The following is a 17,967-nucleotide window of genomic DNA, read 5'->3' as shown; positions in this document are numbered from 1 at the left end:
TAATTAAAGATGCCTACCAAGCACTTGCAGAGTTATTATCCTGGAGTTGCTCAAGTTCACTCAATATCGATACAAAAAAAGAAAAACAAGCTAAAGCCGTTTTCTTCAGACCAAAAACCGTTCATTGGGCCAATTATGCGTTTTAAAACTGAATGACACTGTGATTGACATTGTACCTGTAGTAAAGTGTCTTGGTGTATTCTTCCATGAACGCATGTCATGGAATTTTTAAAGGGGTCGTGAAACGTTTTCCGGAAATTTTGCACGGCTTAGTTAAATGGAATCCTTGTCCTGCATCATATAATATACCTCGATTCGTTTCATCGCCCGCGTTGATTTAATAGCGACAAAAACAGAATTTCGGTTTCCTAGCGCGCGTCCTCCTCAACTCAACAGATACGTCATAGCGCTAAGCCAATGAGAAGCTCCCGTTGCCGGAGCCTGCTGAGCCAAAGTTGACCAAGCTCGGTGTATTTTAGAGGTTCTAATTGTGCCCTACTCTACGCTCACACAGGGTTTTTAATATGGCCGACGCCTAGGTTCCTCCGTGGGTTCCAGCGTCGCTGTGCTGCTATAGTGAACTAGAATATAGTCGCTACTGTTAAAACATGGTTACATCGTGGGCTTTGAGCCTTACGCCGACGCAACTTTTCGGGTGCCAGGTCGGCGAAGATGGACCCTGCGAGCGACCGGTACAGTAACACTTGTGTCGAGAGGCCGCGGTAACCGCGGCACAACTCCGGCTTGCAGAAGCCCCGACCGTCAGCCTCCCGATCCCAGCCGTTTCGGAACTACGCATTGGTATGTATGTCCGAGTCTTGCAGCCTAGCCTACGTTTGACCGTTGCGAGAGTGCGCAATCGCTAACCGAAGCTTTCGAACAGGTGCAGCTGCGGGCGGTGCGTGCCGATGCCGACTGCTCTTGAGAGCATCTGGCGAGATCCCGGAGGCGACTACGTAGTTGAAGCAGCCGTCTGGGTGTTACAGATCATCCGCATTTACTCCAAATGCTTCTTGATCATGGACTGCTAGTCGAGAACACAAGGTAAGAACCTTGAGCGAAAGGCGACATAACTTGAACAAGCGGCACCTGTTTTTCATTTTCTCGAGCAAGAAATGCTGTAATGAAATCTATTGCGGAAGGCAGTGTTAATAAAATAAAGCTTCCCCTTTAACGTTACTTACCTGCGATCATCTACACTGTCTACAGTGTTGATATTGCGCCACGTTAGCGCGAACACATCGCTGGTTTTCATATTTTTCTTGTTTTCGTAGAAGCGCATGAGCATGACGTTTCACCATGCAAATTACTGGTTTGCTTAATTCCATGCACGAGTAAATGAGAAAACACGCATCATCTGATAGTGTGAACTTGCTAAATGGAAAGGGCATGCACATTGATGTGAAGTAACGAGGGGGGGGGGGGGGGGGACGCTGTCCGGACACATTTGCTTGTTTTATTAGCCAGGTATGACCTTCAGCAAGTGCAGCACCTCAAAACATAAATACATAAGGAATGCCACAAGAAATGCAGTAAATAAGTACAAAAGCAATCTCATTTCGGAGGACTCTGTGCTAAGTGAAATTGCATGCAGTGAAGTACCCTGTCTCCTACGGAAGCCGTGGGAAAATGCACTAAAAAACGGCACAGAAAAGAAAAACACACAGAGCAGGACTGGCTTCTGCAGACGATCACTAACTAGCCCGACAACTCTTGTTATAGCCTGTCCCCACTTGCTGCCAGAACAATCACCATACCAGCACTCAAAGTTTTATTTGCTAGTTTTTTTTTTACCCACTTGCATTAGGTGAGTGTTGTATAGTGTGCAAATATAATTAAAAAAATTGACTTCACTGATACCATCATCAACACCTGCACACAGTAAACTTCTCCAAAATGCTTTGACACTGACATTTTACATGTGCTGAAATGTAACAACCAAAAAAAAAAAAAGACGTTCTCCCAAAGGCCAGTACACCGAAACTTCCACAGTTTGAGTAAGTGTTGGAAATTTTACAGTTAGCAAATGAAGTTATAGAGTAGTTTTGCGGCACTTGCAGAAAGTTTGGCACGTGCCGTGTTGTGGAAAAACAACTGAGAGCTGTTGACAGAAGTGCACTTGTAGTTTATGGCTCCTTCGAATAGAATGACTCCATGCACAGAGCTGCTTAATGCATAAGTCGCATACTTAACATCTTCGTGCTATGCGGATGATATCAGCGTGGACATTGACATCGGCCACAGCACTAGTATAGAGGGTGTAAGACGACTACCAGGTTTTGTCAGTCAAAAGCTGCATTGCCTTCAGGCATTATTTTGCTGCAGTAGCAAATTGTGATTGCACTGGAGTTCTAATATTGGGTGGGTCTCATTCTCTCTCAATCACCTGCAGCAGAATTCAAAGTTTGCCATACTTCCAGGGAGAATAAATTGACAGTGAAAGTTACACTGTACAGCTTCTGTTAGACGGGAATTAATTGTACAGATGCATGAATAACTTTCAAATTTGTAAAAGACCTAAATCATATTTTCATTTTGCTATGCTGAAAAGTGAATATTGCTTTTTCTCTTGTCAACAGGAGGCACCACTACATCTGCTACAGCCAGCTTGCGCACTGGCTTTGGGGATGCCTCGGCAGACATCACAGTAAAGTCCTCCCTATTTGTAATGCAAGCCAAATAAGGGAAAGGTTTCCATCTGACAGTTACACTGGTTTCCAATTTGTGCAAGGTTTGTAGAGTCATCACCTTATTCATTCTGAAACAAGCCGGAAAATATGAGAAGAGAGAATTGCAGGACAGCTGGACTAATAACTGGAATTTTACTAAAGGATAGAGGCAAAAGAAGACTTGCACAGAGATGCACATGTAAAAAAGGCCCCAAAAGACTGTTGACCGATTTCTTAGCCACACACACGTCCTTAGCCTTTGCAGTATAGTGTGCCTTTGGACTTGGATCTGTGGCTTCCCTTTTGTAACGAGTGGTTCTTGACCATAAGGAATTAGCTTTTTTTAGACTTTGATTTTTTAGACCCTTTCTGCTTTCCACGCTTTCACTGCTTTGGGGGTTTTTCGTGCACGTGCATTTCTGTGCGAATCTTCTTTTGCCTCTTTCCTTCAGTAACATTTCAGTTGTTAGTCAAACTTTGTCTTGTGCTCCTCTCACGTGTTTCGTCTTCTGGCTGGTTTTAAGATGAATCAGTACCAACTCATCCAGTTGTTAGTCTTGTTGATATCACTAGCCTGACTGCACCCACTGCTGGGCAAATGCTTCTCCCATATCCATCCGAATAACCCGATCCTGTGCCAGGTGCATGATTCTGGCAAACTTCCTAATTTCATCTGCTTGCCCGAGTTTCTGCCGCCCCCTGCTAAACTTGCCTTCCCTTGGAATCTAAAAGACATATATAGGCTCACTTAGAATGAATTTTGTGTACTCACTCCCTTCCTTTACCTTTGACGGGTAGAATTGTTCTTCTTTTGGAACTGACCGCAGATACATCAGCTGCATCCATATGATCCCCACAGACTTCCTAATCTCATCTGTCTGCCCGAATTTCTGCCGCCCCCTGCTACGCTTGCCTTCCCCTGGAATCTACAAGACATATATAGGCTCACTTAGAATGAATTTTGTGTGCTCACTCCCCACCTATACCTTTGATGGGTGGAATTTTTTTTAGCACTGACCGCAAATGCATCATAATTGTGCAGTTGTGTATATACCTGCTTGTATAGATGTCTCTCCCATATCTATCCAAATAACCCGATCCTCTGTCAGCTGCATCCATCTGATCCCCGCAAACTTTTTATCTGCCTGCCTGAGTTTCTGCTGCCCCCTGCTATACTTGCCTTCCCTTGGAATCTACAAGACATATATAGGCTCACTTAGAATGAATTTTGTGTACTCAAACTCTAACTATACCTTTGTCGGATGCATTTTTTTTTATTTAGCACTGACCTCAACACATCATGATTGTGAAGCTGTATATACACATTTGTATATTTAGGAGAGAGGAAGACAGCAAAGAAGCGTGAATAAAAGATGTCTTGCTCTAGGTCAACTTCCTTCTAGCCTAAAAATTTTGTATGCACTGATGAACCTGCGGCCAACCAATAAATTATTTTGAAAGCAACATGTCTCTAACACTCATTTGGTAACATTAGATAATGCCCAAATGTACCACAAAGTGGTGGTCCTTGTGGCACTGACAAACCTAGATTTTCTAGTTGCCGCGTTCACCTTTACACAACCTCGAAAAATAGTGGCTTATGGGGAATAGAAAAATCAAACGGTTTTCTGCAAAAGCTGCTTTGAAAGGTGGCCACTGTTTTCAGCATTTTGCAGTCTCATTCAGAAGCAAGCCAGCATAATCTGCAATCTGTAGACATGCATACAATAATATGTGCCTTATCTTTGAAATGTACCAGACTTTAACCAGTCATAAAACAGCGTGCTGAAAAGGTATGTATAGTAAAGCCTCCTTCGTTGATGATACCCATAGTTTGCATGAAAACATCTGCACTAGAACCTGCATGACGTTGAGTTAATTGGCCTGCTGGTTGAATATGCCACCAAAATGCTGGTAATACAATGAACTTTGTCGGTGCTGGGGTCAAGTCTAGAAATATAAAGTTGGGATGATTTAAATTGTGAAACATTGCTGCTGAATTCACTGCAAGCTAGAATGTAACAGGATTAAAGGGCAGCTGTATACGTAAGGGCAGTCCACATTGTCACGGCATCTTATGCGTCCTAGTACACATATCTACATACCGTGCATGTTTTGCTAGTAAACAATGTAACCACAGATTTGCGAAGCTCCAAGAATGCTACACTGATGCTGTCTGAGTAGCTGCTTGTGTCGCTGAATATTGTGAAAGCCTTTTGATGGAACGAAAACTGCTTGGTGAATACTTATGCAGAGTGAGGTTGGTCAGGAGCGCAGGTGATATGTACACCCTCGCAATTTAACCATACAAGCACAGACTGTATGATACTCATACAAATTGAAAAATATAAGGGAAGGAATTGAACTGAAGACTTCGCGGTTCGACAGTCCAAACTTCTACTACATGTGCTTTGGGCTGTGTGTGCTAGCCCGCCTGCAATCTGATTGCCCGAGCCAGGAAAATGGTACACACCCATATGAGCACCACTCCCAGTACTCTTTAACATGTACATAGAAGTGCAGGTGCTTGGGATAAACCTTGGCTGCCGTAATGCACCTCAAACAATGGCATGTTAGCCAGAATAGCAGGTTGGGCTTGTTGGTTTTCCATCCTGAGGTAACAGCGCAAAATGTGGACGGGAGTACAAGACGAGAAGACGATGAGACATTGTGTCGTCTTCTCGTCTTGTGCTCCCATCCACGTTTTGTGCTGTTACTTCAGAATGTCACGTGCCTGCCCAATATCTACATAATTGTCACACGAACCACTTTGTGTGTATTTACGACTACTTGCACAACACCATTGCCACCCACTGAGGATGAGCAGCTGAACAGCAGTTTTTCACGTACACTCCGCTGCCATTAATTACAAATGCTATCACGCTACGACTTCCCATACCACCCCACCCAACCTCTGTGTGTAATGACTCAACCTTTGGTGCGTTTGCATGTTCTCGGGATACTGGAGAAATCCAAGATATCAATTAGTAGATTCAAGCAACTTAATCTGACATACATCTGGTGAGAATATTACAACTCTATCCATGTATACACAGATGTGTATCACCGCAAGCGTCGCCTGCAATTGTGGTGATGCCGCTCAGAACATGACTCATCTTTTTTTTAAGGGCATAATTCTCCACAAACCGCTGCTGAGCTTGTGGCCCCTTGGTAAGAGGCTTTCCACATCTGTGGGAAACCACTTTAGAAGTGGTGTGAATTCACAGTTTCAAAGCCTGCATTACAAATTTTTGGAAGTTTTCAACACCACACCCTTACCAGCCTTTGGCACTACACATCACTGAGTTCCTTATATCTACTTGTGCTAAAGGCCACAAGGTAGTGCTTTAGTGGATCCATACCCACTTGCCTATTATATGGCATTATGCATGCTTTCTCCATAGACTGCATCTAAATGTGGTTTCGCACACAAATATTTGTTCCACATGTGACATTACGGAGACTCTGGAGCGTGTACTAGTGGTGTGTCCCAGTATATGCGTGCAAAACAATAACTCGAGTTACTTCTTTGAAGTGTTTTGGCAACAGGCCTCTCTCAGAGGACTTATTGGCCGGTTGGCCAGAAATGGAAAGCTCTACAGGCAGTGCAGGCTTTCTGCTGCTTCTTGCATGACACAGGACTTGACTCGTGACTGTGGTGCAAGTTACTATTCCTGTATATATTTTAATCAAGTCATGACCCTCTTTGTTCTTCTCTTTCTGTAGCAGGTCAGATATTAAACTTTTAAGGCAATCTATCCGCCTTTACAATCAATAACACTTGCGTGAATGCATTTCTCCTGGATGGTTGATCTGGTAATCACACCATCGTAATGCAAGGACATGGGGCGTATGAGCTTTTGAGGTGAACAATTTTTACCCTAGAAATGTCTTTTAAATGATGTGAAGGATTCTGAGCTCTGCTCAACATGATCCTCCTCTTTGGAGTCTTCATCAGGTTCTATGGGACTAGATGAGTGCTGTGGAAAGAACGTGATCGAAGTGGAACCAAGGGGCCTGTTCTGGGTGGTACGATATGCTGGTAGGGGCACCTGTTGTGCTGGCCTCGCGGTATCGCTCAAAATAAAAAAAAATCCAAAATGCGCATATTACTGCTATGAGGGCAATCTGGCAGGAAACAATCAAATAGAACTGGTGGCTTCTGCGAGTCGAGTAGTTCTCAAATAAGCATATCTGTAAGGCTACAAATCGCAACTACGTTTACTGTCTTTATCACGCGACCTACACTTTTTTTGCCAATGCACTGGGCCAGCGGTTTTGCGTCGGTACGACGCATCGTTTGAGGTGAGCTTTCGTCGTTTCCGGTCCATGCCGAGGCTTCGAATGACGCCGAGGTTCATTTAGGACTTCCAGTAGAAAGTAGTACGAACACATGAACCCAATCGGTGTGCCAAAACTTGTGAAAGCGAACGTTACTTCCACTCGGAGAAGCCGTGCTGCAATCGATCGCGACGTACACGGTTGGCATAGCGAGCACTCAAACCCGCACAACACGCCTAAACCCAGAACCTAACGGTGACAGGAAAAATAGGCGAAGTCTGAGCACTGTAGACGTTGTAGAAAGTATGCTTCCTCTTTTTTTTTTTTCTTCTTTTCTTTTTTTTTTTTTTGAGAAAGGTTACGAGAGAGGCGTCGGGAAGGTGGGGGAGCAAAGCTGCGACAACGCGTAGGGTGAAAGGGCCACCCAAGTACATTGTAGCAACCTTTTTTTTTTTTTTCGGTTTCCGGCTTTCCGTGTAGTGCCATAGTTCAGGTCTTCCGGCCGAAATAAAGGAAGCGAAGCTCGACACGCTATTCTCAGTGATGCAGCGCGGAGGCGAGCAACTAATAGTACGCGCCGCGGCGCCCGCTCCTGAAACACTCCACCCACCACTCGGATTGAACACACTTGTCGATTCCTTTGACCTGGAACCGTATTTAGATCGTATCTTTAATGACGCCAAGAATAATAATAATAAAAAAAATTACAGCAGCGGCCGCACAACCAAGTTGTACCGGTGGTATGAGACTGCTCAAGACGTTGTGCTCCATCACGAATGTTCACAAAAAAATAAAAAGAAAATAACAACGACAAATTAGATTGGAACCATTGTCATTTGGAGTACCCGGCGGAGCGAGGTATAGCCGTCGTTACCGAAAATCTGAACTTGAGCGTCACCTCTCGCTCTGTTCCAGAGCGCAGCGAGAAGCAGACACCACCCGTAAAGTGAGCTTTACCACCCGTCCTGCTCCGCCGCCGCTACCGCCGCCGCCGACCGCGCGTCACGTGACAGTATTGTTGAAGAAATGCGTTTGCGTGAGCGAATAATTGATATAATATATTTTTATTTGCTAACTTTAACAGCAACCTATTATTGTATGGAAAATAATGATTATATCTGCGTTTCCAAACGGCTAAACATGACGTAGGCGAGTACTTCTAATTCCGGCCTACAGGGTCGCATGGTCGCTTCAGGAACGCAAAAATGCTTTGATTTCAGAATGGTATTATTAAATGCAAAAGCAATATTTCGACGAGATATTTTGGAATAGGCATACCTAATGTTTACTGAAGCAAGGAAAATTGCAACTGGGCTGCTACATTTTCGTTTCACGACCCCTTTAAGTAGAATCACTTGCAACAAAGGTATCTCGCGTGTCTGGTATTCTTTCAAAATTAGTCATATTTATCAAAAAGCACTGAACTTCTCATATATAATTTACTATTTTGGTCCAGTTTAAGCTACTGTTATCTAGTACGGGGCGCAACTACTGTTTCAAATAAAAATAAGCTCCCTATTCCACAAAAGAAAGCAATTCACGCCATCATGAATACACCATTCGACAGTCACACAAGACCACTTTTTGCTGAACTAAACTTACTAGCTATCCCAGACATGTATAATGCTTACTTGTTGAGGCGCTATGAAGCTGGCGTAAAACAAAACAACACAACACCACATTAGTTAATATCGCTAGCCTATAACGCTAAAAACAAGTATTCGTACTACACGACAAGCTGAAACCTGGGAAATTTCACAATCACGTACTAATTATGGGCTTCAAGTGCTCAAGAAGTACTTTGGTTTGAGCTAGTTGGGTCATAGCTCATGTTGATTCTGAGGACGGCGCGAAAGGGACGATGGCAAAGAAGGAACACGAAAACAACAGGAATGCTGCGTCATCTCCTTCCCTTATACGTAAACGAATGCAGATAAAAGTTTTCACACTTTTCGCTTGTTTTTTTTTTTATCAATTTGTATTCATTCATTTCAAACTTTTATTCCTCGGTCATGCTCTTGTTGATGTTTCATGCATTTTTCTATGACATCATGAACTGCCTTGTTGAGAAAGATGTTTGCCTCCTACATACCTGTTTTTATATTTCTATTAACTGTACCATATCCCTTGCTTTCTTGAAACATTCATTTGTGTCCATTTTTCTGTCTCACAGCTCTATATATACTTTAAGAGAATTGTGTACTTTTGCTGTATGTCATGCTGCCATGTAGAAGAGAGCCGCTGGGACTTGTCAAGCCCGTGAAGGAGGCATTTGTCTACGGACCTCAGCATTTTTCCGATGCTGAAATAAAGATTTGATTTGATTTGATTAGGTGAGCTAGGCGCCTGTACCACAACGTTTGACATGGATGCAGATGACAGTCCAGCCGCTGCTAAAAGGCAGTGTTAACTCTTTCGATCCTGAGGTTGTCACCTTGCACTTGGCTACACAATGAAGAACTATACTATATACCTTGTATACCAAAGACCCTCTACCAAATCAAAATACTGTATAGTCAAAATTCAGACAGCTGCATGCTCCTTCACAGATCATCGGGCAGTCTTCATCTCTGTGAAGCAAAATGAATAAAACATGTGTATACCAACCCTCGAAGCCACTGTCAGTTTTTTAGGAGCTGTTGCCGTGGCAGCAACCTTCCGGCCTCTCTATCCTCTCCACTTCAGATGGAGATGGGGATTTTCCTCTCCCCCTTTCGCTAGTTGCAAATAGGGGGCTGGCTCTTCCGTGTGCCAACCGTGGCAGGTGCAAAGTCACAATGTGACATATGCCGACACTGATTTTTCTCTAGTTAGAGCTCAAAACACCTGGTCCCCAAGTAGATGGTCGCTATGCGGTGAGCACTTTCCTGGCCGTCTCTCGCGCCGAACAGAAAGTCTGCGCGCTAAGATGGCAGGGTCTACTGCCTGCTTAGGACGCAGATTTTAGGTTTATGAGTTGTCCCGATTTCGTTCGACGTCGTCATTATCATCACGATTAGTGACCTCTACTTACCTGGAATGCTCCCTGATAACGTAACGGCACACATCATTAGCATCCTCGAGCTCGCCAGCCACCAGAGTCCGGATATGGTGACACCCATGGCCAGAAATAAGTAGCTTGAAGGGAGTGCTTCTTTCTTTCTCTACCTTTTGACTATTAGACAACACCGTGAACGCGTTCAGGGTGCCTGTACAAACACCATCACGGCAACAGCCGCGTGTTCATCCCATCCGCCGCTGTCTGTCGCTGATCACGCTGCCGCCTTGTGTTCGTTGCCACGAATATCTGTTTTGGCAACAGAGCTTTGTTTTCGCTGTAAGAACGCTTACGGAGTCAAGTTTCTGTTTCTTCACACTATGGTTGCGAGGCGCACGGCGCCAGCAAATTTTGGTACGTGGGAAAGCGCTGCACGCCACGCAGAGGTGTCCCTCCCTTCTATGCTAATGAAACAGCACCACCCACATTTTTCTTGATAATGGGAAGCGAATTTGGTACAGGTGCACTAATTACGTACGGCGCTGTATTGAGTATATACGTGCTATTTTCGCTTCACGCATGTTGTTACGGGATTTTACGCTGGATTAATATTCCAGGCTCGCGATAGGATTGGCAGGTAGTGTAGTTTACGCAATGGGCTGTCATAATAAAAACGTTCTTTTCGCTCTATTCTCTACTGTTGCCGTCAATCGGTACGCAAAGTGTTCGCATATCGTATAGTTGGGGGAAAAAAAATCGCACATAAGAGAGGGAATGCCCCGCCGGGGTGGTGCAGTGCCGGAGTACCCGGGTTCGAACCCGACCTCGGCAGCTGCGTTTCGATGGAGGCGAAACGAAGAGGCGTCCGTGTGCTGTGCGATGTCAGCGCACGTTGGTCCCGTTGCAGCGGCAGGCAGAAATGTTGGCGATGGTTCGAGCGAGCTCGAGCTCGCCCGTCGCCACAGCGATTTTGGCCAGGCCTGCGCACCGCAGCAGCCTACATCACGACAGGCGGATGGCGATAAAGAACCGGCAAATGAAGGTGAAGCGCTAATTTTAGTCGAGTCACATGATGTCATCTCGCCCCTTTATCCAAGCCTGTATGCGCAGATTCAATGGCTGATACTTTATCGCTCATCCGTTTGTCGTGACGTTCACTGATGGGAGAGAAGGAGGCCTTGTTAGAATCTCAGTGGTGTCGGCTCGCCGCTCTCGCTGCTACTGCACCGTCACATGGGCCGGCTGTCTGACGCGGACGAAGAAGCCATCGCAGGCATATCGGCCTGTCGCTTTAACTGGGCCGAGAAGACACGGCCGCAGCAAATTTCGTTCGCTCAAACCACGATGAGAGCACCACAATCGCGGCGCACAAATGCACTAGTCACGTGGTATTATTTGTATTTGGGGGGTTTTTATTTGAGCCCGGAAAAAAATATAAACGTGAGACTTTCTTTTTCGCAATTAATGAAATGGGGGTTTCTGAAGGTGCTCTACAACTTTCCAATTCACATTCTTGGTCTAAAGTCGACATTTAATAAATTGGAGAAATTAAAATACTTAGCTAATTAAGTAATTGCAAAACAAAAACTTGCCTGTAGTGCGCAAGGAGGCTGGCAGTTGTATGAAATTGGCAACTGACCTACCTCAAATATATTATTTTGTACCCCTTGGTGCAAGTTAGCTGGGACACCCGGTATAATTTGTCACAACTCCGTAGCCGCTTCTACTTACTATTGCAGGACGCATGAAATCGTGACGGTCACATACGTACCAGCTGTTTTGTGTTCCTTTTTAGAATTCAAACTGAGAAATTCGAACTGAAATAAAAATATATTTGCACTCATTTTAGGCTACATGCAGTTAGTATAACGTCACATGCGTTATATGCCTTATATAATATTGCACTGCAATTTGGGACTTTTCACCTTGAGCCAAATGTTAGCGCGTGAATGTTTCTTCACCTTATCAAAGAACAACGAAAGCTGCCTATGACTTTCGCGGCCTAGGCGCCAATTTCGCGCTTATCAAGAAGGAAGGAAGAAAGAAACGTGCGCTATATCTGCACTGTGGCGTGCCTCCTTCAAAACCAGGCTATTCTGCACCACCTTTGCGGTTTACGACGGATGCCGTAGCGAGAGCGAGGCCTGAGATATCAGTTGTTAGTGCTCGCCAGACGTGGTTACAGCTTTCGACAGCACATTCTTCTGCAGACACACTGCCGTAGACATGTTAAACAGCACTTTGAGCATTTATTCAGTTTTTTTATAAGCATATACGCGGCATCTTAAATATATCCAATAACTAAACACTCAGATCAATAAAGAGTACTGCCGACATAGCGAACAAGTACGCACCCACTGCGACAGTCAAAACTCCGAACGGATTGGTGCGGCTTTTGAAATGTGATCGCAATCACAGTAACACCATTCAGCTTAGCAAGCGACCAAGATTACAGACATGTAAGAACACGGCTCCTGCGGGTGCTGGAGATTCCTGCCGAGGCTGCAGGCACGCTCAAGTGTTGTACATGATGTCCTTTGAGAGAACAATGAGCCTACAGCAGTGAAGAGAACGGCAACCGCGTAACTTGCGCTTCAGTGGTAGAATAACAAAATGGAGCGGAATAACGAAGCCGTAGGCACAGAAAAATAATTTCCAGAGGATGATCCACTTACATGAGTTACTGGTGCTATTACAATAGGAGTGGTGCACAGTCTATGCAGTTGTACAGAACAGTGAGGACTCGTCCACGGCTACTACAGATGACACGACTACAAACGGCTAAGGTCACTCGCGTCCATTTTAGATTGTATCTCGGTCCTGAGCAGTAGTATGCCTTGACAGGGAGCGGCTCTGACCAAGACTTGCCTGCTGAATGTGATCACACTCTTCGTCGAACATACGATACCCATGGCCGTGGCATACAAATACATAGTAAGAACACACAGCTTCCATACACGTAGTTGCAAACAAAATCAACGGTAACAGCAACAATGACAAACATACGCGTAAGTTCAAATGCACAGCTTAAATCACTATCAGGACAAAATCAACGGCTCCGTGCTGAGTGAGCGGAACCGTAGCACTGGTAGTACACACATGTCCTCCGTGCGAGTTCAAGACAGGGTCGCCCATTTTGCTTTCATAAACAGGCAGTTACCATATACGACCCAGTAAAATGTAAATTTCGCGGCCCCGAGTGTTTCATGAGGATATGCTTTTTTGGCACGCCAGGATCTCCGTGATGCAAGAACAACGTTTCACGTCTTTTTGAAAGAAACCCTCTTGGGCGTCGCAGGCATGGCTGCTGCAGAGCCCCCCATGGAACCTCTCAGGAAGGCCTCAATGGCGTCCCCGAGAAGCATGGCATCCACAACATTGCCCTCGTCCCACTTGACCTGTGACTCATCCTTTTTCACCGGTTCCTTGGCGCCCTCTTCGGGCGTCTCTTTCTTGGTCTCACGAATGGCGTCGCCCGACTGCTTTCGCTTTGCCTTCCGGCCGCCGCTCGGCTCGTCGGCCGGGGACTGAGGCGCATCGTCCAGGGACCTCTGCGGCGCTCCCTTGCCGGACAGACTGTTGCGCTTGGACTTGCTCGGCTTGGCCTCTTCGCTGGTGCTGCGTTCGAGAGTGGTGGAGCCCCTGCGTGGCGCCGGCGGCGTAGACACGATCCTGGGGATGTTCTCAGCCGGCGGCTCGTACGGGTCTGTAGCCATGCCCGAGGGATCAATGGTCGCCGAGCGCGTCGTTCGCAGGGCCAACTTCTTGGGCGAAGTGGCCCCAGCAACGGGTACCGCGACGGAGCCAATAGAAGACTTCTTCTTGGTGTTATGATGAATAAGGGAGAGGATGTCTTCTTTCTTGCAGACAATTCCTTCGTCAATGCTCGTTCGCGGGGACACGTTAGGGGAACCGTCTGAAGACTCTCGCGAAGACTTCCTCGACCCCTCTCCGCTGCGCAGCCCTTCTGGTGAGCGGTCTTTGTTGACTGCCGAATCACTGGACGAGTTGCGCTTTTTCATCGTGAACTTGACCTTCCCACCGGACGAAGGCTTCGCCTCTGGGTCATCGGAGGTGCTTGTCGTGGCGGTGTTCACCGAGAGCTTCTTAAGGCCTTTTAGTAGTTCGGCCGAAGACATTGTTTTGCTGAAAAACTTTGAGGTCTTCCATCCCGCCGCCTTGTTGGGCTTGGTCTTACCCTTCTCCCCATCCGATGAGCTAGTCGTGGGTTTCGCGGCTGTCAAGTCTACCGCGAGCTTGTTGGAGGTGTCGCGGCGCGTAAGCTTCACCTTGAAGCTGGACGGTTGCGAGGCGCTTTTGCTCAGCGGCTCGGCTACGACCACCGTGCTCTCCGCAATGACGGCCGAGCGTCGAGGGCTGGACGAGCCGCGGCGCTCATCGCGAGACGGCGACCGAGCCCGCTCGTCCGGCTCGAGGCCCGCCTGCGGCACCGACATCTGCCGCACAGCGGCCATGGCGCGCTGCGCCACCAGTACTAGGTGGTCGCCGCAGGAGCACACGTCATTCTCGGGGCTGACGAGCTTCACGAGGATCTTGGGCAACAGGGTGCCGGCTGTGCTCAAGCGCGGGCGTGGGTCATCTCAAGGCGGCCGCAGCTACGCGACCGCAGGGAGGAGCATCGCCGGAAGCCAGGCGGGGAGTGTCGTAGGGCGTCCTGCATGAACACAGAAGCTCGTATTTAATGCCACAATAATTGGGGTCACACTGTCCACACCTCAACGAAAAATACCGGGAAGCGAATACATATCAATAGGCGCAGTTCTGATACACAAAATGACTGTCCTCCTGTAGACCTGGAATTCTTCAACACGATCCCCATTATCAGTGACAGAATAAAGAGTACCCCTGGTATGGCTCTGGCCAAGATTTTTTAACATATCTTCTCTGAGCGTAGAAACAGCCCAATATACCATTAGGCATATTCTTTCGACATGTGAGTTTAGGATGTCGTAACCTCGCGTACTAAGGGACGGTCAGTACAAGACCAGGCCTTGCTGATTTATATCGAAAATATAGTATAACTCTGTGACCCTCACTAATTTCAAATTCGTGCGTAAATTACCTCCGAAGGCCTTGTGAAAAAGTTTCCCTACTTTAATTGCAGCATCACATTCTCTCGCATCCATGCACTGTGAACATTATGATTATGAATTAATGCATCTAATCTAGTCGGCCTGCTGAACAAGAATGCCTGCGGCTTACGAATGAGTAGACTGTTATGGAGAAAAAGTGGAATAAAAAAACGAAAAATTTGCTGCGGTTTAATTCTGCTAAACCCGGAAGAAGCGAAAGCTTCGTTAGGTTTGATTAAGTTTCCTCTTACTCATCATTATCTCATCACTATATCGCTACGACCACCATTATCTACTAAATTTTCCGTCATTGTCATCGCTACTGTGATCCTCACGCTAACAACCCAATTAAGTTTTATTCAACACCATGAGGATGTTGGGTGGGCCAACAAAAAGCTAGAAAAAAAAAAAGGCTTGACAGAGATCGACGCAACAAAGAGTTGACAGCAGTATGCACAGACAATAATAATATTAGTTACATAGTGCAGTAAAAGTCCCTACATTGCAATATTAGCAATTACGTTATATGAATGTGGCATAAAACAGCACGTGAAACACATAAATTATCAATAACACACACAAAAAAATCAAGTACAAAGTAGTAACAAGGTAATTAAGATCTGTTCCTCACGAATGCACTATGTGATCAACGAGAAACTGGAAGGAATAGATCATGTTTTGCTTTTTACATTGTTGGGAAGGGGTATATTTTTGGGATGTATTGCAAAGGACAATAAAGAAGGATTTTCTACTTTAATTGCACGGCATTCGATATTTAAGCATAGATAATGAAGATGGGATTCCTTTTGATGTAATTATGCTTATGAGCCGCATATGGCACTTCAGAATGGCTAGCTATGTGACAGGGATGCAAGACGCGCTCGAATTTATTTTCAGGAGAGTTTTTATTTCGTTTATCGCCATACAAAAAGCGGCTGCAGAACCCGCCGACCGGCTCTCAAGGGTAGAGTCTTTGTTGCCGTTGCGGTGGTTTTAACGTCACGAAGCCAGGCTAAAGCTAGCCGATCGTGACACACATAGCGACGTGCTCTTCATGTTGTTATTAGGGTTTCTGTTTGTGAAATTTTGTATGTCAAAGCCAGCCAATAAAGAAAAAAAGAAAGCCCAGCGTGGAGCAGTGGTTAACGTGCTCAGCTAAGGGGGAGTAATAGAGACATATTTTTTTGCTTTAAATGTCAGTGTGGCACTTGCTGAATTTGCGTCTGCGGCGATGCAAAGGCGGTATAGGTATACGCACCGTGCTTGACGTCGCGCATCACGCTACCACGTATGGTGCGACACCACATGGCTGGTGCATAGTCTTTTCTTTAGGCATACTTTGGCCTCTGACTCATTAACGGTCAAACGTGAGCCGTTAACACCCTTGGCCCGAGGTGGCGTAATGAAGTTTTCGCTTCGAAACAACACATCCCGGTATCGCAGTCTTTCTTTTTCCGCTTTATGACTTTCTGGAAATGGCACCAGATAAGATATATGAGAGGGGAAGAGCCCTGTTTTCAATAACCTCCAGATGTGTTAATTTAAGAATGGAGAAAGCCAATCTGCATGAAAACTGAGTTGGTGCGCCTTCGATCGCTTTATCAAATGGAGAGTTTCTTTTTTCACGAAGTAACAAGCTAAGATATTTTCTTAATGTTGTTGAGAAAACAGTATATTATTGAAAATTTACCCGATAAATATTAGTTGGAAGTTCAGCGCTTGCGTGTCCTCGTGCTGTGTTGCGTCGGTTCAAACGCACAATAAGCGAGTTTTAGGTGTCTATCAATGTAAAAACAAGTCCAGCTTCTTTAGGCTTCAATTTTAAATTCGAGGACTATTGTAAAATTTCTATGGAAATATTGAAGAAATCGATCCAATCTTCCCATGTACAGAGAAATATTTGAAGTTAAATTTGTCCTTCACTCGCATCAAGTAGTTATATTGCCACGTGTCTAGCAGTGGCGTAGCCAGATATGTTTTTCGAGGGGGGCTGACGTTGCTGCTCAGCCTCCTCCGTATCAAGATACTTGTCACCAACCTGTCGCCTCTCAACTGCGCCAACCTGTAACCTCTCAACTGCGCCATAAAGAATAGTACCATCCGGGACTTTCGTTCCATCGAGTATCCTGAGCATGAATTGTTTCAGACGAAATTCATTCGTTTAATTTAGCAAACGCAGAACAGAAAATGCATCATAGGCAGTTTTTCAGCCATACAATTAACATTAGCTCGAATACTGACCCGCAGATGAAATGGTTGCCTGCACTCTCTAGTGTGCTTATAACTTTGATTAAAATGCACTTTAACAAACTGGAGTGTTACGAACAGACGAGGACTCTCAGCAGACCACTTCGACATAAAAGCTCAGAGATTCAGTGCGAACAAGAGGCCCGAAAAGGAGAAGACAGGGCTGAGTCAGAAGATCGAGTTTGGCCTGTGGAGGCTGTGCACGTGGCGTCACGCTCCCTTCTAGATTTTTTTTTTCTGCACGCATTCTATCTCTGCGTGCTTTGTCAGCTTGCCTCCTTCGTATGGTCCGATGAACGATTTCAGAAAACTGAATGCACCTTTTGCTTTCTTTATTCCCGCAGAAATCTCTTTTTGAGTGTGAAAAAGACATACTGGAGACAAAGTCCAGATTGATTTTTGGCTCTGGTGGTTGTTTTGTCTGCGGTGTATGACAGTACAAAAAAATTTCGTGAGGGGCCAAAGCCCCATAAGCCCTCCCCCTGGCTACGCCACTGGTGTCTAGCGCCGCGCGGCCGCCGTGCTTGATGACGACGAGGACGAAGCGGTGGTTGGCTCCAGAGGCGCGCTGGGTATAAGAATATAAACACATCATCTGTACATATATGGCACCTTATTTGACCCGTGCATAGGAGGCCACTGCTTGAAAACACATTTAAAAAAAGCAAAAATGGTTCATATAGTACCGTGCTCTTTAAAT

At 45.7% G+C, this 17,967-nt stretch overlaps 1 protein-coding gene and 1 long non-coding RNA gene across 3 annotated transcripts in view; one reads left to right on the top strand and one right to left on the bottom strand.

Moving 5' to 3' along the window:
- The first annotated feature begins 528 nt into the window (after positions 1-528).
- Positions 529-2,995, top strand: LOC146204743 (uncharacterized). The gene is made up of 3 exons (XR_014702908.1): positions 529-801; positions 884-1,044; positions 2,580-2,995. It is a non-coding gene; the product is annotated as an uncharacterized LOC146204743 (long non-coding RNA).
- A 9,027-nt stretch (positions 2,996-12,022) lies between these two features.
- LOC146204742 (uncharacterized) overlaps positions 12,023-17,967 on the bottom strand; it is a 170,441-nt gene continuing 164,496 nt past the window's right edge. For both annotated transcript variants that reach the window (XM_084589452.1, XM_084589453.1), the window contains exon 2: positions 12,023-14,602. In XM_084589452.1, the coding sequence (XP_084445578.1) occupies positions 13,188-14,402 (1,215 nt within the window). In that variant the 5' untranslated portion in view covers positions 14,403-14,602 and the 3' untranslated portion in view covers positions 12,023-13,187. The remainder of the gene's footprint in view (positions 14,603-17,967) is intronic.

The sequence above is a fragment of the Amblyomma maculatum genome, chromosome 1 (assembly GCF_055883805.1).
Source record: "Amblyomma maculatum isolate TAMU_Amacu chromosome 1, ASM5588380v1, whole genome shotgun sequence".
Classification (NCBI taxonomy): domain Eukaryota; kingdom Metazoa; phylum Arthropoda; class Arachnida; order Ixodida; family Ixodidae; genus Amblyomma; species Amblyomma maculatum.
This window is presented reverse-complemented; position numbering and strand designations above follow the sequence as displayed.